This window comes from Amia ocellicauda, chromosome 18, assembly GCF_036373705.1.
Source record: "Amia ocellicauda isolate fAmiCal2 chromosome 18, fAmiCal2.hap1, whole genome shotgun sequence".
NCBI classification, from domain to species: Eukaryota; Metazoa; Chordata; class Actinopteri; order Amiiformes; family Amiidae; genus Amia; species Amia ocellicauda.
Window position 1 is genome coordinate 23305475 of NC_089867.1, and position 27423 is coordinate 23332897.

General features: G+C 39.8%; 1 protein-coding gene across 2 annotated transcripts; it reads left to right on the top strand.

The window, feature by feature from the left end:
- Positions 1-94: 94 nt before the first annotated feature.
- lactbl1b (lactamase, beta-like 1b) lies at positions 95-27390 on the top strand. Of its 2 annotated transcripts, XM_066691203.1 has the most exons (8): positions 95-176; positions 4950-5025; positions 16293-16440; positions 18266-18372; positions 19288-19445; positions 21974-22221; positions 22862-22967; positions 23528-27390. In XM_066691203.1, exons 2-8 carry the CDS (start codon positions 4966-4968, stop codon positions 24504-24506), a joined length of 1806 nt encoding a protein of 601 aa, XP_066547300.1. In that variant the 5' UTR covers positions 95-176; positions 4950-4965; the 3' UTR covers positions 24507-27390. The 2 variants fall into 2 exon arrangements, with proteins under 2 accessions (XP_066547300.1, XP_066547301.1); XM_066691204.1 differs by lacking the exons at positions 95-176; positions 4950-5025 and adding an exon at positions 9408-9598.
- The last annotated feature ends 33 nt before the right edge of the window (positions 27391-27423 follow it).

The following is a 27423-nucleotide window of genomic DNA, read 5'->3' on the forward strand; positions in this document are numbered from 1 at the left end:
GGTATGAGATAATCCTGGGTCTTAGGTCAGATACAAGCTGGATTTAACTGCTGCTATGATATCAACATCTGTCGGGTTGCAGTCTCCGCCACAGTCAATCGCTGCACAGGGACAGGCGACACACAGAGGATACTACCAGCGAAGAGAAGCACCAACACCGGGGAAAAAGCGGCTTGGTAAGTCCCTCTGAACCGGGGAGAACGAGAAACTGCAGTGAGTGGTGTGGACAGGGCGTACTGGAATGAATCCGTGACATCTGGAGGTCTGAAAGGCACTTTTGATTGGCTGAAAGTTTATTACATACCTGGTGCATGTTGAGGTATAAACTTGGTTTATTTTTGTTTGAGGAACATGTACTATAAAATATAAAACTAAGAATAAAACATGTAATGTACAGTAATACATAATACTTTGGCTTTCGGAATTATGATTTATTAATATTAATATGATTAATTATGTGAAAACTGAATTTGTTGGCTAGAATATAATTAAGTTCTTAATGTGGATTTTAGAGACTTGTAAGCAGATGAAATGTAGCGAAAAAACATCTCCATCAGTGGTTTTGAAAGCATCATTATCAGTAATCTGGATGGCTGTAGGAAGGCAAAAGAAAATAGGTCATCAAATGGGTACGCTTGTAAGGAAGGGGAGTAGTAAGTTTTAAGTTTGTCCTCAGAATACACTGATAGCACGGGTCCTTTCTAACAGATGCAGTAACTGATCAAATTCTGACTGAGCCAAGATGAAATCGCTGTCGAAACCATCCAATATCAAAAACAATCTCACTATGGAGCCTTAAAAGTGTTTTGTCTACTGATATTTATTGCACACACAAAACAATCTCCTAGATTATCCTTGGAAAGATTTATCTCTCTTCCCCGTTCAATATAATACAGTCCATTTAAGAAATGTCTTTATGCAAATCTGCAAATCTATTGACGTAGTTGCAAATTCCCTCGGTTCAAGCACAGGCCTTTATTTTAAAGGCACGGTACCTTGCAATGTACCATGGGATGGGCAAGGTCGTGCCTAATGCATTAACTGAGAGGACGGACAACTAAAAATGCATGAGATTTATCTAAAGTACGTCTGAACTGCATTGTTTTGTAAATGATAATAAATGAAGACCTTAAACAAGCAGATGGATGTAACGCAGTGTGATTATGCGGTATATTATAGTTTACACACAGCCCACAGATTCATCATGAAATGAGCGGCCATGTTGCATCTGCCATGTACGTGCCAAACACCATAGAGTGGTTACATAAACGTTACGCAATCTACCCAAGTCTACCGTTCACTGAGAAGCTGTAAACAAAGATTATTGCCACCTAAACAAATATACAGCAATATAAATCCGAGCTGCAACAAGTTAATACACATTAATGGGTACTCAGAGTCTCTATCCCATACATACTTATTATTATTCAAAAAGTAAGGCATGTGTGCACCACAAAAAAATCAAATTATCCTGCACTGGCACTACGGATATGTTTTGTTTACATTGGTATCCATTTATATAGCTGGGCATTTACTAGAGCAATCTAGGTAAAGTACCTTGCTCAAGGGTACAACAGCTATGCCCCCCACCTGGGATTGATCTTAATTATTAGTAGCAGATGCTTAGACTTATTTGTGGGATCAAATTTGTTCTCCTTGCTATCATAAAAAAGAACAAAGGCAGCCAAATTATGAACCCGATCACATAATAATAATTCAACCGTACAAAACCTTGGTTACCAACAATGGCATTTTTCAGCTTATGTTTTAAAAAACAACCATGAACGGACATGCATCATTCAAAAGTCAGCTCCAATGTCACTGAGAGCTATGCCTGCGTGGCCTTTTCGTATAACTTTAATTATATCTCCAGCACCTCCATTAAGGAATGTACCAAATTTACTTTTTATATGGTCGCCAAATTCGATGTAACAAATTATGTGCTTAAGTGCTTGCTGTAAGGCCAATAGCCTCGCTGTCATGTGCCTAAATCTAAAATAAAGGCATTCCAATAAGAATAACCATCCTTTTCATCATAATCATTAGTGAAACCATCACGATCTGTAATAACTCAGCATGACCTGCCAGGGTTTTGATAAAGACATCCTCGGCATTGTCTTAATATTTCACTGCCAACAGAACCGTGCAGAACCGTGAGGCCACGTCCTACAGTCAAAACATCAACCAATACCCAAAGACAGGAAAACACATGTACTTCTGAGTTTTTTAAATGCCTCCCAAAACAGTTGTTATGAACGGACCGTCAATTTAAATATTCCATGTTGTTCAATCCTTCAATCCCAGAGTTCAATCCTTTCACCCTTTTTTTCCCCTTCTGATCAGGCGACAACAATCTACATTTGAATCACACCACTCCCACTGAGAACAGACTGAAACTCAGCTTGTATTCATCTGTTCTATTTAAATGCTTGGTTTACCTCCAGTGTTGTTAAGAAGACCTTTTAAGTCCTTCATCTTTGTACGACTGTTTACTTAGTAGGAGGCAAATACATCCATCTCTCTAAGCAGACTGAACAGGGCACTCAAGCCACCAATTAACTAATGTACTGCACCTATAGACCTTCATTAATATTGTATATATGACAACAGAAAGATAGATCATCTTTAGAGAGACACACAACTTGTGAAATCTATGTTCTCCAATTTAAAACTTCCCAGTCTTTCTGTTGTAAGGGAACAGCTTACCCAATCGAGACCATCTCTGTATCTACCCAATAGTGTTGTTTGAAAGACTCTTGATGTGCAGGAAAATGCCAGAGACCTTTGCTGTTTCAGACATTTATAGTCTGTGTTGATGTACTCAAACCACTAAGTCTCACTGTGCTACATTCTTGCTAATGTCTTTTGCAAGTAGAGTACCGTGTACCGTATACAAATATTTCCATGCCAGAGCTCACTAAACCAAAGGATATATACAGTGCATGGGTAAAACCTTTTCTAGCATCACAAATCTGATGATCACTCAAATAAGTGTCATGGGGAAGCAGAAGCCAGACTCTTACAAAACAAGTTTATATATGTATGAAAGGGTTACATAAAAGAAGTAGTGTTTATTATTGTTTCGAATACTGCTAGGAATCTGCACAAGATCTCCCACAAGGTACCCAGAGCATAACGCTTTGCTTATTAACTCAAAAAGCACAATTATCTGTAGGTCTCATGTCAGTACATTGTGTAACACATATCCCAGCACCACTTTAGAAGTTACAGGTAGATTTTTACTAAATATATTGAGAAGGAAAAAATAAAGGAAAATCATGTTTAGCAAACTTGGTTCCCTGTGAAATGCTTCTAGGGATCTGAAATACGTATTATGCCAAATGATGCAGTGCGCTACACAAAAAGGCAGAATTGACTGATGACAGAATTTGTTTTAGGCACAGCTTGTTATTTAAGTAGCTCATTTATTTGACATCTGTACAGACTGCAGTGCTACAAACATTGAACAAGTAGGATTAAAATAAATGTGCATAAAACAAAGAACTCAAAACTAATTTGCAAATTGGCCTGCTTCATTTGATCTATACATAAATTGATCCCTAGCTTGTTGTCTCCACCTAGACATGTATTTAGCTGCACTTTGTTAGTGTTTGGTTTATGTATAATCGACAATATAAGAGCAATTCACTCAGAAAGCTCACCACCACTACAGAGATGGCATTTTGCATCTATTGCCATACCGTTGTGATCCAACACAAAACATGTTGGCTTTAACCCACCTCATGATGTACGTGTTCGTCTGACAGAATGGTTTTAAATAATACAAGCTTTCAAACCACTGGAACGTATTTTGAACAAATCCCGGCCTCAATTTATTTGGTTTCACCAGTAACAGCAGTGTGATAAGGATGGGATCTGTGAGAGGTTTACAACTACACAGAGCTGACATTAACAGCTATATGCCACACAGATGACATTACATAACTACAAGATCTACAAAGCATGCATTCATTTACTCATTAAGGGTAAAATAAAACCTTAAAACCACCCCAAAGATAGCCATAGAGCAACAAGATAATGTTAATCCTATCTCCGTCATTCTTTTATTGCTTAATTGCCCATAACATTTCAACTGCGTTGGTTTCGTTGTGCTCCAGAGCAGTGGGATAGTAAAGCCTTGTTCTATCTCGTCGCCTGATATTTACCACCAAGATAAAACTGATAACGGATAAAACAGACACCTTTGAAGATGAGTTGTCATGAAACATATCAATTGGATTGATTTATACCACCAGGATCTCAGTACCATGCTGCGCATATTCCCAAAGCATCACTGTCAGGGCAATAAACTGAGGACACACATTGAACTTAGGAATCAGTCACTCGGTAATAAACGTTTTTAACTTTCTTGAGCGTTTCGAAAGTCTTTTCTTAGGAAGTGTTAGGCACTGGACACTGTATTGAAACAGTACCTCAGATTGAAGTAATTCATTAAAATGTGTACAGATTTATTAAACTTCCAATATCTCTATATTATTATTTTCAGAAATTAAACACATTAAGAAATAGGATTGGTGCATTAGGCATACCAGGGTATAATAATTTTAAAAATCTGACTCAGGTGAAAAGATATATAATCTAGTTTTGCACATCTCTCACAGACTACAATGTATTTAGCTGTTTATAGATAAAGCAGCAATGGTTGTTATTTTTTTATATATTCAGCAGAATCTCTTGACAATCAGCAGTTAAGTCTGAGGTCTTAAATACTGTCCATAGGAAGATACATTTCAAAATAAAAAATACGACCATTAAGGGCTCCTATTAGGTTATTAGGACACAAACCCGAGGGAGGTGATCATGTTGTAGAGAGATATAGACAATTTTTCTTGTCAACTGAATCTCACAGAGGAAACTTCAGCCTGTTTAAGAATGTGCTTCTTACAGTTAATACACACAACAACATGTCTTTCCTCTCTCGTCTCTAGGGTGCCTGCAGTTATCATGGGGAAGTTTGGAAGTAAGGTTTTGAGAGAAACTGCAATGGATGGAGTACAACCTCAGGTAAAAGGCAAAGTTGAATCGGGGCGGGGGGGATATATCTGTGTAGCCATGTTGTCAAGAGTCATTCTTTCTCCTGATGAACAATACAGTAATGCTGCCAAAAACGTATACCAAAAACAGAAGGCTATACTAAAACAAATGGCAGACAAAACGTGTACCTCATCTTGTTTCTCTAATGCATGAATCACACTCCTAGTTTGCTGAGGATACAATATTCCCTCAGAGATTGAACGATTCTTCATCACTAAAGACTGTGAAGGGAAAGAAACAAAAAAAAAACTTAGCATAAACCATGTTGTATTTTTCCGCACGCCACTTGCTCTGAAACCATAATCTTTCAGAGAAAGTGGTTCGACGGGGTCGCTGCGGAGTCAACGGCCGGGCAAACGTTGCGTTATTATTCTGCCTTTAGTGCACAATCTCAATAGATGAGGCATTAATATTGCAGGTGGCAGCTGGGGCCTCTTTGAGCTGTCTGTTGGTCTGATGAACAAGCCTTAACTCACACTCCTCCCGGTGCAATTTTATAACAGCTGCTCTGTGCTGCAAGGAGGGAGAGTCTGCTGTCTTGCCAGTTATATAACGAAGATTTAGAAATGGGTATTTTTGTGTTTGCAGTGGAGTCCCGCATAGGAAATGGACTGCTGCTGCGTTAGGGTGCTCTCCAGTTATGTCTGCTGTCCTTCACTCTTCTCTCTTCATTAAAATGCCCCCCAGGCTAATCAGTGTTTTACAGGCTATACTGCACAAAGCTGAATCATGAATATCTTTGCATTACCAGTCATCAAATCAAACACATTTATTATTATTATTACAACAACAAAGCTGAAATCTTCACCCTTATTCCTTGAAAACTGACATTTGACATCCATTGTAGGATGAACATCTTGACACTGGCAACCCCATAAGCCCTTCTATAAAAATAAAACAATATGAAACATGCCCTTTGAATACGTTGTCTTTAAACATCGAAACATGACTGCATGTTCAAGGACGAACAGATATAATCTTACTAACAAATTCAAAGCTCCAATCCGAATAAACCAAATAAAAGAAACGCCTCAGTTCTTATTCACGTGTATGAAAAGGAAAGCCAGTGATTAATACTGGACATTTTGAGTTTTGTCTTAATGCTCCCATGCCAATCACGACTCCCTACACTGTAATCTTCTTCCCACAGTTTATTTATAGAGGTAATACCGCCCTATATCCCCTGCCACGCTGTCTTAACTCCTGAGGCTAATCCCAGACGAAATGCCAGAGATCCACCTCTGGTCTTTGGGATGTCCGTGGCCACGATCAAATCTAGAGCCAGGATGGGCAGTTCCTATCTGGCTGGAGGGGTTATCCCAGAAGTGCACTCACACACCTTTCTGCCAGTGTCACGTAACACCAGGCTCCTGGGGGGGTGGGCTGAAACAATTGCGTGACACAAGGATCCACCCACTCTTCCATCAGACCAGATGATCAAAGTCACAGGGTCAATTAGCTCTGTAATTACCCATGTTCTTTCGTTTTTCTTTCTTCACTCAGCTGAACTGATTTAACTACCAAACCCGTCTCACTGTGTGGGTGTGAGAGGGGAAAATGTAAAGTGTCCATCTCTCCTGCTGCAGTCGCTGGTTCAGGGAGGGAATGTTGCCACACTGTGCCATGGGGTGGGGGGGCACTGTGAGGAAATGTACCATCACCGGGGGCGTCGCAAGGGGGTAGGCATCCTAGGCAATTGCTTGGGGCCCCGGGCTGAGGGGGGGCCCCCTAATGCACCCCCCCACCCCGCGGCATCACCGTCAGGAATTATTTTGCGTGGGGCCCCCACATACCCTTAAATCGCCTCTGACCATCACTGTGGGCAAACTGGAGGCTTCAGTTCCCAGCACTGTATTTCCATCTGTAACCTTAAAACACACACAGCATTCAAATGTCATTAAATATAATACTGTCAACTTTAATAAAGCAGAAATATGAACCTGTGAATCTGTATTTCTATCTCTGAACAGACTAAAATTCTCCTTTCGGTATTTAAGCTACTACAAATAAAAAGAAAGGCCTATTTTTGCGTATTTGTGTGTTCTGGCTCATTTGTCTCACAGTAATTACTCAGGACCGCAGAAATAACTATACAAAAAGCAATGAAAATCAAAGGTTTACAAAAGAAATATCCTGTCTAAACTTCAAGATAGGTTGTAACTTATGGGCTCAAATCAGCGCCATGAGTAACATCTTCGAAATAAAATATACCGTAAATGAGAAAAATAAAGTTGAGAAAAAATGCATGTTGAGATAAAACAACGCCGGTTTCTTTGGATTCGCTTTTCTTTCTGTTTACAAGGTTTGGCGCTGTTTTGTCATGAGGGCGGGGTTTAGAGGGCGTCAATCATGACTCTCCTTTGGTCCACTAGGTTTGAGTGACGTCACCACTATGTGCCAAATCTTTGACGTCACCCCTGACTGAGTGGGTGCAACTGCGAGGCTTCGGAACTTAATTATAAACAAAGCATGTTTTTAATTAAAGTTGTAGACAATTGTTTTCTACATATTACATAATTGTTTATTTTATACAGCATTTTTTCTCATCTTTATTTTTCTCGTTTACGGTATATTTTATTTTGAATTCGTCACTTACGGTGCTAATTTAAGCCTATAAAGTACCTCCTCTTTCAGCATTTCATTGTAGCCTAAGGTTAATGTCTTTCTGAGGTTTACTCTCGCTCCATTCAAGGGGAACATAAATATTAGTTGAATAAATAAATACATATTTTAATTACCTATCGTAGCAAATTTATACCTACAGGATTTACTTAACTGGGGTCATAAACATTGGGAGGGAGGGTCTAATTTTAAACCGACAGGTTTATTTTCCTCCAGTGTGAAATCCAGTTAACCTTGGTAGCCTGAAATTCCAGATTCTTTTAAAATTATTATTATTTACAATTTCTATGTAGATCATTAGTTTCAGTATGGCTAAAAATGTTAATATTGTAGTGACCTCCACTTCTGAGGTCGGTAGTACAATTAAAGCAAAATAAACAAAAAGGTACATCAACTTTCCCTCCCCAAACCCAAAATAATAACACCCCAATTAAACACACACACACACACACACACACACACACACACACTCACACTCACAAGCCAGGATCGCTACACTATCAATCATGTGTATTATCTAAACGTGAGGCAAGTTTGCACTAGCAGTTGATAGAATTTACAGCCACCATAAAAGATTAAAGCTGAGATATATACAGTAATGTACAAATACCATTTCAAATACTAATATGAGTAGTGATATAATTTTACATTTAATTTAGCAGTAATCCTTTTGGAATGTAAACATTTGTCAACAGCAGATATGTTATAATAATAACCAGGGATAAGTCTTTTCTAAGATTAGTAACATATAAAGATTGATTTATTTTTCCAGGAGAAAGGGTGTGGCAGTTTAAAGTTTAATCTACAAAGGAATGGTTGATTGTCAGGTTTCACAAATACATACGGTGATAATAGCAGAATAATAAATTAATAATAATAATAATAATAATAATAATAATAATAATAATAATAATAAAGGCATTCACGTGTATTTTACAGTTTTCACTACAGTCCTTTAGGTATTCCATAATCTAGGGCTGATAAAAAGTAGTTGGAAAAAGAATAACTAATCAATAAGACCAGAAGTTTTAATTCAATGTAATCAACTCTGGATAACTTATTTTGTGTGAACAGATCTACACATTTTACAGTAACTTTAATACATATGCAGGACCCTAACTCAGTGGCAAATCTGTTGAAAATTAGAACCTATATGTGTATGTTGATCTATCTATCTATCTATATATGTCTAGATAGATAAATAGATAGATAGATATTCTTTTGGCAGATGAAAATCCATTTGACAATTTGTTTTGCCTAAAACTGGACAGAACCCACAGAAAGCATGGCAGGATGCTTCCCTGGACAATAGTGGCTCTTGGCTGTATCTGCGGTGCGATCACTCAGCACAAACCACCGCTACTGCTTAGTCCCTTGGCTGAGTTTAACTACATTCACACAGGATCTAATTATTGCTATAATGGTGGCTTTCATCTTAAACAGACCGTGGAAAAATGCTCCCAAAAGTCAGATGAGGGGGCAGAGGGAGATTTACACATTACTCCAGTAGAGAAAAACAACCTTTCCCCCGTTAGTGGGCACTCCCGGTAGAAGTGGTCCGAAATGAATTGATTTGGAGGGATTAAAGATTAGTTTTCTCTGCTCTGTTGGGTTTTAGTGAAGTAAATCCTGGGATTATGACGTCAGGGGCGACAGAGGGGGAGAGAGAGGAAATTTAATTGTTGGTCGAGGGGTATCAGTGGGATTATACCACGCTCGGTGAAGGCATGGGGACCCTAAACTGCATCCCCGGCTTTGCTTTATCACCTTCTGTTTGGCAGCCCCCCTCCGGTACGACAACAAACAGCTTTTTGGATTTTGGGATTTTTATCTGAACATGTAGCAGGGGACCGTGTTGTGACGTGCACTCGTTAGGAAGGCTATCCAGAAAAATAAATAAATAAAATAAAGACATACTCTGGTAAGTGACCTTCATAACAAAGTTTTTCGTAGTATATAGGCACTTGTTGGAAATGTTGGAATTTATCCAGCTGTCTTTTTTCAGTGGACTTCTGATGACTTGGCTGTTGGTGTATAATCTGAACAAATGGATGATTTTTCTCATTTAATCTGATTTTCACAAAATCGTATCTCAGTCTTCAAAACTCATGTGATATAACATCTTATTCAAGTATAATTGTGGCTCCCTGTGTAGCATTTTGCCCTTGTCAACAAATACAGTCATATAATATATGATTATTTACACTGAAAGTATTATTGAATGCACAATACATTTACAAATATAACATGAATCAGAATATATAGTGTAAAATAATCCTCAATTTCTGTTGAATATTTTCCACTACAAATCACAGTAAATAGTGGATATGGTAAATTATTTTCCATTGTAGGAAGATATATATTAATTGTTCACGTATGAATACCAATATATTTTCAATATATGTTTGTGGCCTTTCTTTAAATATTACAACATATGTTGCTAAATAGAACATATTTCTTCAAATGTCTTAATATTTTTAATACTTATCTCCTATCTTACTATACACATTATTTAATATGAAACTATGAATTCTGATCTGGCTAAAAACACTTTTGCTACCTGTGTTTTAAAGATGTGTCACTGGGACTATTTGTCACCTTAAATTACTCCATGGAATCCAATATAAATTACACGCTGAGATTTTAATGTGGTAACAAGATATTCACTTTAACTTAATTACAGCAGGTCTGTCTTAGATACCGAATATAGTTTACGAGCTCATTTTAAACAATACTGTATGCAGGACATGTTAAATATGGTATTTACATTTTATCCACAAAGTATGTGTCCTACACCTGAGATAAAAGAAGCCGTGGGATTTATAAATTATAAATTAATTAATAAATTAGTGGTAATAACTACCTAAGACAATGGGGGACACCAGCATGTTTCTTGTGATTACAGCAGCTTTTAATTTGAATGATCTTCTTAGGAAATGTGTTTTGTTGTTTATTCTTCATACATTTCCTTTTTTATTCATGGGAGGTCAAAGGTTCTACTGATCTTCATAGAAAATTGATTTTTGTTTTTGTTTTTAACAGATGTGGCATAAAGCTATATTTTTATCCATTCTCTCTGAAATCTGTCATTTTAATACAAAAAACAAGAATGCTTAGTGCTCTACTCTGCCCTTTAAAAGACTAGAATTTGCAGGAGTCTTACGGATTCACTAGTCATGTGGCCGGAGTTGCGTGAAATGGTCTTGAATTAATCCATGCTTGAACCTCTTTGGACAAAGACAAGAGGCTTATTCACAGAAAACGTTGAGCCCAGTAACTTTGTGCAACAAAATATGAGCATTGAGTTGTTTTTGTTAAGAGATGTGGGCATAACAGGAGTTAGCAAACCCCCCTGCCTGTGAATATGGCCATTATTGAAATGGATTGGATGGGTTTTGTTTTCAGGAGACTGAAAAATCCTCGATCGAAAAGCAGTGTTTTCTAAACATCAAAAAATACTGTCTCCAAGCCTTCTAGTTTATATAATGGTGGCAGTCACAGCTGGAAGAGATGTTCAGCAATGTCTGACAATCTGGTACTCTGTGATTTATAATTGTCCTCACTCTAATGACCCTTCCAGCCTTCAGTACTACTGGTTTACCTTGTGTACGACTTAAAGACTGATTAACCTGAGAAGCTGACAACTGTTTTTCACCTGAACTTTTGATTAAATCAGCTGAAGAACAAACCCTGTGAGAAACTGTCCACACCACATTTCTATGACCAGCTCTGTTGTTAGATTATACAGTCAGTCCAACCTGTACACCACATTTTTAATTTGTATGAATAAGATATGGCTCTTTTGTATTCATTTGTGTGCATGTAGTGTGTTGCATTACATATTTAATCTGAGATGACCTTCTTCCTGAATCCCAGTATCAACAATGAAACAAAATGTAACAAATTAAACCAATTTAAAGCAATTGAAATCATTCACTCATACAAGCTTATCTGAATTTATTGTTGCATATATTTTAATGCATTTCTTCTATATACGTCAATTTGACTTACGTGCCTTCCTATATATGTAATCTTCCTAAGCAATAGGACATTTTGCAGGAGATTGGATGTTTCAGGAGCCCTGGCAGATCATCCCCCTGCAGTACATCATTTATGTGAAATGAAGGATTAAAAGAGTGGGGCACTGGAGTCATTAGGCCTTTTATTTGTTTAGAAACCTTGATCCAAAAAGCCATTAAAATCCAAAAAGCACATCTTCTGCTGTCCAAGGGTAAGAATACAAAAAAATCTATTCATATAGAGGTCTCTCAACACGTTGCAACTCTCTATTGCAGGACACATGGAAGGCCATTCACACAGAGCAAGGATGAATGGTTTCTTCAATCTATAAGATAGTAGCAAACAATAAAGCAAGGTGGACAGGTGTTTAAACTGTAACCTTTCTTCAATCCTCATACATTTAGAAGCCGAGACTGTGACTCTGCCACTATGCTGTAGTACAGTCACAATTCTTTATGAGTCTCTTTATTCAAGAAATGGACATTTAGAAGAGTTCAATGACAGGACCTGCTGGAGAGACCTCTGTTTCCACAAGTGTCCATTGGAGACGCCCCAGTCTCAGCTGACAGGGATGTTGGCGCGCTGTGCCCAGGATTCACACGATTTCTCCTAGTCCAAGGTACCTGAGGAACACTGACCCTGTTGGTTTGTGTTCCAACTGAGCTCTTAATTACTTAATTGAACTGTTAATTGAAGTAATTTGATTATATTTGAATCTTTAAATTGTGTAACTGAAAAAAGCTGGTTCCTTAATAAGATAATAATTTCCTTATACAATTGTATACTTAACTTAAACCCCCTACTGTTCAAAATTATTACTTCAATTAAGGGTTCAATTAAGTAATTGAGAGCTCAGTTGGAACACAAACCAGCAGGATCAGTGTTCTGCCAGGACCAGGATTGACAACCACTGTTTTAATAGATCAATCACAATTGTTGAGGAACCCTTACACTTCAGAGATTATTTCTCATCATTTTGTTTTTATAATTTCAAAGAGGTCTGCTAAGAAATGTGACTAGTTTGTGATTTGATTTCTTAAGAGAGGAGTGCCAGACACCCACTTCTGTTTTTGAACTATTTTTCATGTCTTGCTCTATATATTTAAGGGGTTGAATTTCAGTCATTCAGTTGCACAGAACATATGCAATATCCAGATGTTAATAACTTATGGCTTGGCAATTGATACGTGTAGGAGAAAATTAACAGAGAAAATCCTAGCAACACTTAGTTTGTTGGAAGCAGCTCTTAGGAACTTTCATTGCCTATTTACTTAAGTTAAATCTTACTGTATCATTTGATTAATTAATTAAGCCCCCTAAACCAATGTTGTTTAACCTACAGAGCATCTTAATCACTATCATACCGTACGAATTCGTAGTAGCGCCCCTGTGGCACCTGTATAGTGAAAAGAGGTTCGTGAATGATGATCTTTTCCACAATACGAATAGACATCTCCATACACTGAAAAACCAACAGAGGGTTGTATGTCTTTGGCATTCAGTGGAGCCCTATGTTTATGTCCTGTTGTAATTTTAATAAGGACAGTGAAAGACCTAAAGCAGTGAATGTCACAAAAAGTGTTTGATACTTATTTGAGTTCCACAACATGTAAATCAAAGGTCAGTATGTATGTCGTATCCAGTGCCTGAAGGCTATGCGCTGCAAACAGACAGTGAAACAGGTCCGGCTGACATTTCTATTTCTCTCATGGTCTTCTTTAGCACGCTTTTATAGAACACACAATTCCTCTGTGGGGTGGCTGCTTTTGTGTAGTTTATTTTATTTATGTACTAAAAGACACCAGGCTCTGGCTATGACACATGTGTCAGATATCCATGTATACTGATACAAACGTACATTTAAAAACTGTTTTTACCTGTACAGTTGACATACCAGCACTATTGCACAGGGTTAATAAATCTACTGTATGATGTTATAAGATACTGAACTGTTGTTTCCTTCAGTCACTCAAGCTCAGTGGTGTTTGCTGAACAGTACTAACATGTGCCACACCTGCAGGCTGCAAATTAGTGTGGCACCACACAAAGATGATAAATTTGAGGTTGTTAATTTACCTTTGGGTTGTGTTGTGTGTGGATGTGGGCAACCATGTTTTGTCAGGGCAATGAGGCCATTAGGGGTTATATGCTGTTCCACTACCATACTGTACCTAAGAGGGGCCCCTAGGTGTTTTGTCTTTTCCACTTTAGGTTCATATATTTTGTTTTGGTATTTTTGTAATGTGTTATTTTTTTTTCCTTTGTTCCATCAATGGTCTTAACTTTATTGAGCTAAAATGTGAGTTTGTTCCTGGGCTTTTTTGTTTTTATTACAACCAACATCAATAAATGCAGTTTATTATGGACACTTTGCTGCCTTGGCAAGATCTGTTCACACCTTCAAAACACCTTGTTGCCCGGCCAAGCAAAATTACAAAATCAGCACTATAACAACCAATGCTGTATCACCAGCAGGAACAAGTGGGAGCTTTGTCAAGAAGTGTGCTTGTGTCCTTTAGGCCTCACACCATATCTGTCCAGTGTGTGAGTTATGTAATTTCAACGAGAATGAAAATACACTGTGGATTTAGTCTCTTTTATTGTCACTTATATGATAGATTGTATTTCTCTGCATGCTGAAGGTGTGTTTTGACACATTATGTAATACTTCAGAGAGTGATGAATCATATGGTCACAATAAATGGTCTTTGATAACATGTTAGGTAACAGACAGAGAAAACAGTTGGTGTTATTTCAGGAAATACAGCAAGATCAGCAAAGTGCAAGTGAACAAGTACAATCCTACTCAGATCTGGGAGAGCAAGTGAAGTATCTACACAGACAGAAAGACACATGAAATGCAAATGTGGCCACACAGGGGCCCGTCTGATGAACAACACCTGAAGAATGACTATTGCATTGCATTCGTTCACATCTTGAGAGAACAGAGAAATTATCAGGGATGGTCTTCATGGACTGTTGTGTTTACGATCCCTTTCTGAAGAAGTAGTATGTCAAAATGTTTATCAAGAACCCTGAAATATTGGCGGACAAGATTATCTGATGTAGAACATTTGCTTCTTTATAAAGTTAGGTCCATAAATATTTGGACAAGGACACATTTTTCATCATTTTGGCTCTGTACGCCACCACAATGGATTTGAAAGGAAACAATCAAGATTTAAACTTTAAATGTAGACTTTCATCTTTAATTTGAGGGTAGTTACATCCAAACTAGGTGAATGGTGTAGGAATTACACCCATTTTTATATGTGGTCCCCCCAGTTTTAGGGGCTCAGAAGTAATTGGACAAACTAACATAATCATGAATTAATTCGTGACTTTCAATACCTGGTGGCAAATCCTTTGCAGTTAATGACTGCCTGAAGTCTGGAACCCATAGACATCACCAGATGCTGGGTTTCTTCCCTGGTGATGCTCTGCCAGGCCTGCACTGCAGCTGTCTTTAGTTCCTGCTTGTTCTTGGGGCGTTTTGTCTTCAGTTTTGCCTTCAGTAAGTGAAATGCTGCTCAATTGGATTCAGGTCAGGTGATTGACTTGGCCATTGCAGAACATTCCACTTCTTCACCTTAAAAAAGTCTTGGGTTGCTTTCGCAGTGTGCTGTGGGTCATTGTCCATCTGCACTGTGAAGCACCGTCCAATGAGTTTTGAAGCATTTGACTGAATCTGAGAAGATAATATAGCCCTAAACACTTCAGAATTCATCCTGCTGCTTTTGTCTGCAGTCACATCTTCAATAAATACAAGAGAACCAGTTCCCTTGGCAGCCATACAGGCCCATGCCATAACATGCTTCACAGATGAGGTGGTATGCTTCGTATCATGAGCAGTTCCTTCCCTTCTCCATACTCTTCTGTTCCCATCAATCTTGTACAAGTTGATCTTTGTCTCATCTGTCCATAGGATGTTGATCCAGAACTGTACAGGTTCTTTAGATGTTTTTTGGTAGTTTGGATGTAACTACCCTCAAATTAAAGATGAGGGTACACTTCAAGCACATCTTGATTGTTTCCTTTAAAATCCATTTTTGTGGCGTACAGAATCAAAATGATGACAATTGTGTCCTTGTCCAAATATTTATGGACCTAACTGTATTTAGGAATTCAATTAAAACTTACTGTCAAAGTTGGTGTGATTCCTTCATGTTGTTGTCCTACTGCAGTTTGGAAACGTGTTATTTATGGAAACTGATAACACCAAAAAGTAGAAAGATACAACTGACTTAAATGTGACATAGTTGTCATGGGCATAGCTTCACACTTCATCACAACAATAACTGATCTGGGGGAAGCTGTGGATGGGAGGAATGCACTGAAAGTGTTTTTTAACTTACACATTTGTCTGGTTATATAAGCTGGTGATTCGTGGTGTAGGTGCCAAGGGATCACATCCCCTACAGTCATCTCACTTCAGCTGTGACTGTAGATTGTAAATATGCAACACAGAAAATGATTCAATGACTCATGATCAGGGCTGATAGGATCATGTCCATGTGCATGTGAGCTTTAATTCCTTTCTTGTTCTTAGCTCCAAAACAATGATTGTGAATTGTGAATGTTGCTTTGTTTTCCAGCAGACCACTGGGGGTGTTCGAGGATTAACCAAAGCCCTCAAGATGGAGGTGAAATGGACCCAGCTGGGAATGGTTTTCTTTCTGCTGCTGTCCATTGTCATGACAGGTTGTTTTCTATGGCAGTACCAGTTGCCGAAGATAGAACCAGGTAAGACTCAGCAAGATATCTGGACAGACCAGTGCAAATGTGGATATAGAAGATCCCAGTTGGGTTGTTTCTAAGCTCTGTTCCTTTTGGATGTTTTTCCATAGCATTTGATTTCAAGAGCCATTTGGCAAATCTCAGTAGCCCCAAACTATGACAGGAAACTGTTGGTGTGCATTAATATTAACATTAACATTAACATTAACATTAACATTATTCTCATATCTGAGCAACAAATATAAAAACTCAGTGTCGTCGAGTACAGAGAAATTGGCAAGCCTCAAACACTACTGCTTCTGGGATTTAACAAGAGACACCTGAATAGATGAGTCAGATTCCTGATCTTGGCTGGAATGCTCAATTGGGGTTTGAGCAATAGCCACAAGCCGGTTTCTATTCTCTGCAATGGCCAGCTATTTCGGGAACCCTTAAAACCAGCAACTGCTTTTGAACATTTAGCCCCGTGAGCTGCTTATCTGCCCTTAATTACTCATTTATAAGTGATCTCAGGAGATAATGTGCAGCTTGAAACTGTGGCCCGCGGCTTGTTCGGCGAGAGAGACTCTCTGCCCTCAGGGAGAGAGGGGAGAGGGCGGTGTGGGGTTAGCTGGGGGGACATGAAAGCAATGCACATTTTCGGGTCCAGTTTGGAAACTTTTCCTGACAATGAGGCACCATGCAGGGTCTCAATCCTGTAGATGCTATTAAAAGGTCCCTTGAGGTACAATTGCTGTATCCAATTAGCGGCTTGTTAAGATGGTTGGTAAGGCAGCCAGGTATATTTATTTGTAAACAAACCCAGAGCTCATTATATGTACGGCCAGGGGATCTACCTTAAGCCTGTGTGGCTAAAATAAGCCTGGTTATTTTAAACATAGGCAAGCTTTAACCTGAACAGGTGGTGTATATACATAATTGCATTGTTTCTTGTGCCTTCACTGCAGGGGGCTCTTAACTCAAGCACTTGCAGTTTCAAGACCGTTCTCACGATTAGCCACAGACAACTTCCATCGATCCTCCCTCGAGGTGGAGTGATTTAGGAAACACTGTCAACAAAACTGAAACGTTGCACTTACACGGTCTAACGACGGTCACCTTGCTGTTGGGAAACAGCCTCCTGAAAAAGCAGAAGTAACTATGCCATCAACTACATTTGAGTACTTATGCTTGATCACAGTGACCCATTGCTATCTTTCTCTAAAGGGCTAATTGACAGCATGTGCTTTTTCTTGTTAGTGGTGACATTTCAGGTCCTGTTTCCAGTGTCAAAAAAGTGGGCGATTATTTTCCTTTCCCTGCACACATCCCTGCTTTCAGCTTTTGAGAGAAAATGGCTGCCTTTGAAAAATTATAGCATTATACACCATTAGATGCAACCATTTAAAGTACATATCTGTCACTCGTATCACATCTTGGCAAGTAGATTCACTTATAAGTCAACTTCCATTCACGGCAACAGGGGTGTGTCCTTGAGGCTGCAGTCTATCACAGATAAATATGTACGTTACACATTCTACTTGTAGCAACACGGTGTCTAATGCAATGTGGATAATGGAAAGGCCTTCAGAACTCAATATATTTATCTTTAAGAGCCCTTCAACCATACAAGAAATATAATAACACTCCTTTAAGCACACACATTTCATCCTCACACTTGGGTTAATAATTCATGGCAAATCACATTCTCATTTCCTTTTAGTCCATTAGAAAGAATGTCCTTGCATGTAGCACGCTGGTCTGCTTGCTATCTGTGACACAACAGCCCAAGGAGTCTGCTAAATATGGTTTGTCATCCAGGTACTTATCGTTGTTTTCCTCTGCTCTGTAGATTACGGGATGTCAGGTAATGAGAACTCGGAACAAATGTGCCCCCGGTTCCCAGAACCCACCCCCCTTGAGCATCCCATTCCTTCTCTCAAAGAGGCACTGGAAAAGGTAAGCACTGACACCAATCTGCCCTTTACACTGCTGGAGTCAAATGAACAAGGGCTAGACAACCATCAATCAATGCCCCAAGCTGCGTACATAAGAGCAGTTACACACAGACTAAAACATTAGTTCAGCAGCTCCAAGATTACTTTTTGAAAAATAGTTACCTCTGTTAGAGCCTAGAATGAAGCCAAATAGATGCAAATGTTATTAAACGAGCTGGATCTAACACTTGTTCACAACTAAGTGGCCCAGCACTGTATTTTGTTTCTATTTTATTATTCAGCTGTTCGTGACACTTGTGAAAGGTCTCCTTCTTTGGTAGTTGTTTGCCTCATTTTAGCACACTGATCATCAACAATGCTAACACATATGTAAGTATATTATATAGTATATTCCCAGGGCATATCCGAGCTGACACTGCCTCTGCAAAGCTGTTGCAGTATTCCCGCCCACTGGGTCTGTTGTGTCATTCGGTGTCTTTTGCGAAGGTGGCAGATGACATGATTTAAAAGATGTCTCTCCCACTTAACAGTTCGCACTGACCTGGTGCACTTTCTAAAGTAGCTCACTTTTGCTAAAAGCAGAATGTCTTAAATTAGAATCACTTATTAGAATTCAGGACCAGTAGGTCGTTGAGATAACAGGGAGAAGCACGTACCAAGAGAGGAATACAGGGGGAGGGGGTGGTTAATTCAGCTGAAGAGGTTAAGAGGTTCCTTTACTAGATTTGCACTTATGAATTTTTTATTTAAATTTTAATTAACATATTTTGTGTCTGTGATTGCACTGAGGATGCCCATCATACAAGTTCCAAATAAGAGTAAGAACATTTCTCACAAGACGGATTTTTCCACACCATACCACCAAAGCTTTCTTCTGCAGTTTAATTAATCATCCCAACAATCTCTCTTTTCCCAGGTGGATATGCTTCTCCGGCACAGTATTCACGCCACCAGCCTTCCGTCGCTGTCGGCCATTGTGGTTTTCAACGACACCGTCCTGTGGACTGGAAACTTCGGCAAGAGAAATGGATCTGATCCCTTTTCCTCTCCACCCAATGAGTACACCATCTACAGGTATGACACAGACACAGAGTATCACAGAGTGATATTAAGGACTGAAGCATGGTGCCGTGGATCTGAAAGGAATGAATCAGATAAAAGCATGAAAGAAACTGAGATTCAATTCAACACTGCTGGTTGATTTTTCAAGCCATTCATTCATTCATTGAATAAAAATAATAATTATAATAAGTATATATATTGTAGCAATACTGAATCCTCACTAAGAGCCCTGGGCCTTTTAGTGTTGTGGTAAGATCACTGCAATGTGGTGTAGGATAACAGGGTTCGAGTCTCGCTGTGGCCGGGTCCCCATACTATGTTACACTGGTGTCAGCAGTCGGATGCCAAACCTGCGTCGGTTGTTCTCAGAGTTAGGAGGTGTAGGATCAGCATGAGGATGCGCTGTAACTACTAGGGGGAAGAATTTCGGGAGTGATTATGAAGTCTTCCTGAGAGGTCTGGGCCTTTTAGTGTTGCAGTAAGGTCACTGCACTGTGGCACGGGAGAAAGGGGTTTGAGTCTCGCTGTGCACAGAACCCCACAGTGCATTGCATTGGTGTGAGCAGTGGGATGCCAACTCTGCATAGGTCCATCTCAGGGTTTGGAGTTGTAGGAGCAACATAAGGATGCACTCTAATTACTGGTGGTAGGGTTAGTGTAGCAATTCTGAAGCCTTGCTAAGTGGTCTGGGCCTTTTAGTGTTGTAGTAAGGTTGCTGCACTGTGGAGCGGGAGAACAGGGTTTGAGTCTCACTGTGTCCGGAATCTCACAATATGTTACTAAATGTATATATATATAAATATATATATTTGTGTGTGTTTTGTACACAATACAAACCACTGAGGAATCCAAAAGTGAGCAAAAGAACATTAAAAACACTATCTGTTTTGAACTACTGTTTTTCCCTAAGTCTGAAAGCAACTGTAATTTTACTTCTAGGCAAAATGCAAAAAAAAAACTAGCATCAAGTTAGTATAATGAAAGCAATGATGTTATATATGTTCTCCAAATTGTGTTTTGTCTGTTGAAAAAAACAACTGAAAAACCATTATCACTCTTTAAGCTTTATGTATTTCATTGTGTTCCTGTCACCCCTCACAAAACAGGAGAAACCTGTAAGTAATAAACACTAGGAGAATATTCCAGATAAACTAGATTCCTCTGCGTACATCTCAGAGTGATTAGGACAGAGGCAGTGATTCAGGATGTAGACTCTGAGTGTTTCTGACATCCACGGTTCCCATCGGTGCTGCCATCTGCCATTAAAGAGCTCTGCACGCATGTCAAATATCCACACACACCTGAGAATCACACTTTATTTAATCTTGATCAATGTGGTACAGGAGGGGCTGACCAGGCTGGAGCTGAGTGAGTGCTTGCGGCCCAACAGTAATAAAATGTAGCCATATGGCCATAAAAAACAGTTCTCAATAACTGTGTGCGTCAATTGTTTTTGCTGCTGTTTGGCATCAGACATAAACCATTTCAAGTGGTCACAGTTTAATCCGTTTGATCTCTTTTGATGCCATTTACAACTGTATCATCGCAATGAGCAATTAAACCATGAGTTTAATTTAGCCGATGCTGTTAATGTAGTTCTGAATGACTTTGCAGTACTGATTAAAGACCTGAGCGATTCAGGGATAAACTAAGTTACCAAGTTCTCCATTTATTAAGATGTTTGAGCAAAGAATAAAATCTTATTTACAACACTATTTGGAAATAACTATTTACTTTTGCCGGATCTTTTTCATTTGAGTTATTGAACACAATCGAATACACTATGGTTCCTAAGAACATGATGCTTGTTGGAAATAAAAAACAATCAAACAGGAACATTGGGTATACTATTATAAGATATAAATGTCTTACTTAGATTGAGTAGATTGAGTTGCCTGCTGTTGGTGTAGGGCCCAAATTAGCAAGTTACAGTCTGGAGGGTTTGTTAACAGCTCCCACCAGGTATTAAACTTGTTACAGTGCAAAGTATTATTTAACTGTGGATATTTTCCTCCCAGGTTTTTGCTGGGATTACAACAGAAAAACCCATATCTATAGCTATCAACAAATAAATAACATTTTGTACAATAAGATCCACATTTCAATCTAATATTTCTAATATTAGGTCAGTCAAGGTCTAGCATACTTACACCTTCAATGTTCAGCTTACATCTATCTATTTTTATTCCCCAGCGTAGCAGTGCTAGGATTTTCATTCAGGTTATGAAACACATGCCTTTGGAGAAGAGTAGCACATAAGGTGATCTTGGCATCGCACACCAGCAATTATCATAGACATCTTCTGCACCATAAACACTGAGGATTAGTCCAGCCTATTCATTCATCAGCTGCAGTTAACCTTGAGTTCATTGCTTTAGTCCTGAAACATTTCTCCTGTAAAAATGCTTTTGCTAATGATGCAGAGGGAGGGAGCAGGAGTTAGACCAGAATATAAGAAGACAAGCTCAATACAGATCTGTCACATACTCTAATGAGCTCTACTGTGCAGTGGCTGACACACCTCTCCTGGCATCCCACAGGATCGCCAGCCTGTCCAAGATCTTCCCCACACTGATGCTGTATCGCCTGTGGGAGGAGGGCAAGGTCAGCTCCCTGGATGACCCTCTGGAGAAATACATTGAGAACTTCACCATCAAGAACCCTCTGGGGAAATCCCGGGACTCGGAGCTGAAGTACGTCACCGATGGGCTGATTTTCCTAGACAGCGGCGAGGTCCAGATCCGATCCTCATCCGTCACACTGCGCAGGATGGCCAGCCAGCTCTCCGGTGAGTCCAGAACCTGAAGAGACGTTAGCCTTGGACAGGGCATTGCAGTCCTTTTGTCTTGTCCGGTGACGGCCGATCACCCAGAAGTACTTAAATATAATCTTTCTTAAGGCACCTTTCAAAATAAAACATGGATGGTTTTCAACAATGTGACGTTTATATTAATGGAATTTATTAATTACTCTCTGGCGATGAAGAAATAATTGCAAATATGTTCGATTTTAAAGAAGGCTGTGAATATGTTGTTCCTATTAATGTATAATTAGCCATCTTTATCTGTCAAACATCATATTAGTATAACAGATATTAGATAATAATATAATGGTAATGGTAATTTTTCCTTTCTTACAACTAGGGAATGTTTTTCAATTTTCATTTTATTTATAGCCGTTATACAAAGAGTAAAGTCTCCACGCATTTGGAGCTTTTGAAAGAAGGGAGAAGGATAGAGCTGGAGACTAAAGCTCTCTGTCAATCTGGAGGACATGTTCAGTGGAGAATTAAAATGCTTACCTATAGAGAGACGCTGATAGAACTCGACAATGAAACTCAGTACCTTGTCAAAGATCAACAACAGGTTTTGCTCTCTTATTTGTGCCCTTCGGTTTCTGAGTTTTTTTGTGTGTAATTCAACCTACAGGGCTGCCCCGGAGACTGAGAGCAACCAACCTCTTGTGGAAGGGAAAGACGCAGACCGCCCTCAGTTTGCTGCAAGATGATGTGCTGGTGGCTGACCCAGGTACCAGGTGAGTTTCAAAAGTTAAGACGCTTTAAGTCCAGAGATAAAGCCTTCCAGCACTGGCACTATCAAGAGTTCACAGCAGACCCTGAGGACATGAAATTAGTCACATCGCTTCCCTTCCGCTTCAGCACCTTTGCCCGTGAGAGGAAACCTGAGAAGAACTCGCAACTGTGTTTAATGATTTAATTGGGTGTTATGGTTTGAAATAACTTTTCTGAGTGAAACAAATTGACAGGTTGCTGCCAACAACATTCCCCAAGTGTACCTTCTACAAAAAAATAGTCATGTGATTTGGGAGTTTAGGCTAGAACCATAGTTGATTTAAGAACCATTTTTGTTGCGATGCCTTTATGTAATCTAACAAAGCAGCATCTCGTAACAACCTTTAATGGACATGTAGTTGCACCACCTTGCCAGAACAAAATATATAAACTGTTTACTCCCAACAACTGGCAGATGCAGATGGAAATAATGCCCACACAAGCCTCCCTGTTGGTTTGCCTGATGATCTTCACCAAGTCTCAAATGTCTGATTGTCCTGAATCTTCTCCTACCCTCTTGCAGATGCCATTACAGTAACCTGGCCTTCTCCCTGCTGGCTCACGTCTTGTCAGAAAAAGTGGTGGGCTCTGACTACCAGCGCTGGATCTCTGACAACATCCTGGACCGGCTAGGAATGGAGGACACGGGCTTCGACATCACCCCTGCTATTCAGAATCAGATGGCGGTGGGCTTGTACACAAGTGGGCAGCCAGCGCCCCTCTATGATCTGGGCTGGTACCGTCCCTCAGGGCAGATGTACTCCACAGCTGCGGACCTGGCCAAGCTTGCCATGGTGTTTCTGGGCGCCTACCACCGCAAGCTCCTGGAGCCAGACACCCTGAAAACCATGCTGACGCCTCTCTTCCGCTGCGACAAGGATTACTTCGCCAACCGGACAGGCACCCCTTGGGAGGTGAACGAGCAACTGGGCTATGAGGTGGTGCGCAAAGATGGAGATCTGGACGGATACTCTGCCACCTTCTCCTTGGTACCCCGGCTAAAGGTGGGCTTGGTGGTTCTGATGGCGGGCACCAGGCCACAAGATGAAGATGTGGTGGCTAAAGCTTACAACTATCTTATCCCCGCTATGGAAACAGCCTTCCGAGAAGCCAGTCGTATCCTGACACCGCCCCCCAATCCATCCCCTTATGTTGGCTTCTATACCTATGGCAACATCACCTTCTATGAGATCAAAACCGGCTCAGTTGGAGTCCTGATCATGCAGCAGTTTGGTCCCCACATCGAGGATCTGATCCCCGAAAGGTACAGGACAATAAAGCTCCACTACCTGGAGGACAGGGTCTTCCAGGTTGTCTTCGAGAAGGAATACCCCTGTGTCTTACGAGTCAGCACCGCCTCTGTTTCTTTGGAAGCTCAGGACGGGCAGCTCTTTAACTTTTACCCCTTCGACAAGAAGGGCCAGTCTCCGGGCTTCGATGCCCCAGGCCTCAACACCTATAATGTGGTCCGGATTCCCCATAGACCCACGTTCAACACCTAAACTCCTCCGTGTGGGGAAAAGCATGCATGCTGACTGGGAAGCCGTGGGACACTCGGGGGTTCTGCACACCAGAAAAATGATTTGTCTTTTTCTTGGCTTTCATTTACGTTGTACTCCTTCACCGAGACCTACAGTGTGGTGTTGAAATATTAAACACTGGTTGGAAGGCCTGCGGAGTACAATGCATTTGATCAGAGATTGACACGTGACGTCTGGACATTCTTCTCTAGAGGGCATCTTTTTTAATACAACACTGTGGTCTACTAACTGGACATCGGGACAAAAAGTGTACAGATCCTTCAATTTTTAATATGTAATTGTGTCTACCTGACCTTTAGTGTTCTTTGAAAGGGAATTGTAATGGTACATTTATTCCCATTATATGTCCTCTATTGTTTCTTGCCATCTCACCTGCTGTCTGTTAACGTTCGGGGTCAGTGCTCATCAAAGGGGATGGAGAGGCAAAGCTGGAAAGATGTTTTCTCTCTTTACAGAGGGGGTACTGGATGAACAGGGACAAGGTGTGGTCCACACCAGTACCTTGCCAATGTAACTCAACCATGTCCCTGAGGGAGCCCTGGCTCGGTGGATGATAAAGTAAATCAGGTGCCCAATTACCCCCAAATGCTTGTTTAATGTCTGCATATTGCTTACTTATGATCACCAAACTTTTAACCAAAGCTATAGACCCTTGAGCTATTCAATCCTACTGCATTTAACCCAGTCTTCCCCACACAGTAGTTTCCTTCCAAAGAAATGAAGAACACAGTACATCTAATTTAATAAATAGTGTGATGCTGATGTTATACCTTTTCCCAATTAAAATTGCATAAATATATTGAAAGTTATGAAGCCTCTAACCGGTTAAGAACAAGTATTGAAGGTATTGTCATTTCATGGACAGTGAAAGACAATGTCTACGGTCTCATCAATAGTAGCGCCACACCTTGGCTGCCTCAACAGGTGCTTGATACGTCCCTGGAAAAGAGTACCCATGGGAGCACCTTTGCCAAAGATGTTAAAATATAACATTAACCCATATTTCAAAACACTAAGGTTAGTATAGACAGTGCTAAAATACTTAGTATGCTAAAATAAATCTGATACAGGTAACACTACAGATACACAAAACACACAAACGTTGCAGAGCAGACCTGCACATACAAGGTCCACAGCCTCGTTCCTAAACACTGCAAGAATTCGGACAAGCTTCTAAACTATCTGTTTCTCACAAACCCCGCAGACATTGATCCCTGTGTTCTGTGTTAGATTTCAGCACTTTTGTAGGGTGTCTACCTCGCTGTGATAACCAGTATTTATAGCACTCTGACATCAAAGTTTTTTTTTTCCTCACAGTATCACACAGTGCTTTTCCCAACTCTAATTAAGACTCGAGTTGTGCGTCATCGGCACTCTTAGCTTCGGCCCCCCGTGTGAGGGGCTCAAATCTCAAATCAGGTGTGAAAAAGTGAAAGGCAAATGTTATCATTCACACAGGATTTCCAAGTAGGGGCATCACATGGTGTATAATAAGTATTTATTCCTCAGCTAGCTGTCTTTGCTCTCACTCAGTGTCATTGCTTCGAATGCTTGTACATATCACCTTCATATCACATCTTCATTTACAGCCATTTTTAGTGCAAACCAAAGAGCATTTGTATTCAGCTCACCCTCCCACCGATGCAAATTACCTTCTTCTCCAAGTGCCAACATCTGCCCTCCTGTCTGCCTGTTAATGTAGATAAGATGGCACTGGAAGTATTCATTCACTTAATTCACTGCCCTACTTTACAATCAGGGAGCATGATAAGCACCAATCGTTTCAGGAGCCCACAGCAGAACGGGACACAGAAGTCGCAGCACAGACTGGAAAAGGACACTGTGCTCCGGAGACTCATGACACTCGGTCATCAGAGCATCACGGCGCATAATCTATATTTGAAGGAAGTGTTTTTTACACGTGTACTATCAGGCAAACTGCTTTTACCCCTTTACCTGAATATAATATCTATTGTAAAGCCTTCAGATACCACGGGAAATTTTATCATTATTATTATTATTTATTTGATGGGGTGAACATTGTTCCCTCAATATATAGGTGGACAAGGAACACTCAGGGCCCAATTTAAGTAGAATAATACATTGTTTATTCAGCTCTAACGAAGCGCTCTGGAGACAGCCACTCATGGAGGCTCACCTGAAGTTTTTCTAAGGAACATACTGACACTATGACATCAGTGAGGTGCCCCCAAACCTTCTTGTTTGTCATTTTACCCCTACATGACCTTAAAAGAGAGTTGTGTTTATTTTAAAAGCAGCTACACAGACACTGGACTAAACCTGGCCGACCCAGATCATTGCAGACAACTGAAATGCACATCAGTTACACAATCTTGCTGCAACAGTAATACAAAGGATATATGTGGCATTTAGACAGGGTGCTGCCCCACATCTCCCTTTCAAGCACAGTTTCTTGTCAAACACTTGTTCACAAATCCACAATGACACTGAACTTCCAACCCAACAAACGCTTTTTGGGTCATTTATTTCTCTGGTTTTGATTGGGACTGTTTTAATGTGACTAGCAGGGGTATAATGGTGTGATTAAACTGTGTTGTTGTTTTTTTACTGCTAACCTTAAATGTTTAAAGTATTTAACCAAAACGCCCCCCTTTTAGGGGGTAGATTATGGTTATAGAAAGATAGAAAGCATTATCCAACATATACAAACTGTTCATTTTATTTAACTTTTAATTTATTATTTATTTTAACCCCCAAGTTCAAAAACAGAATGAAAAACAATATTTTTTCTCAATTTCTCGAGAAGTAACATTATTTGTAACAATAACAATAACAACAAAACTCCAGTTACGAACTATGTTAAAATATACACTCACCTAAAGGATTATTAGGAACA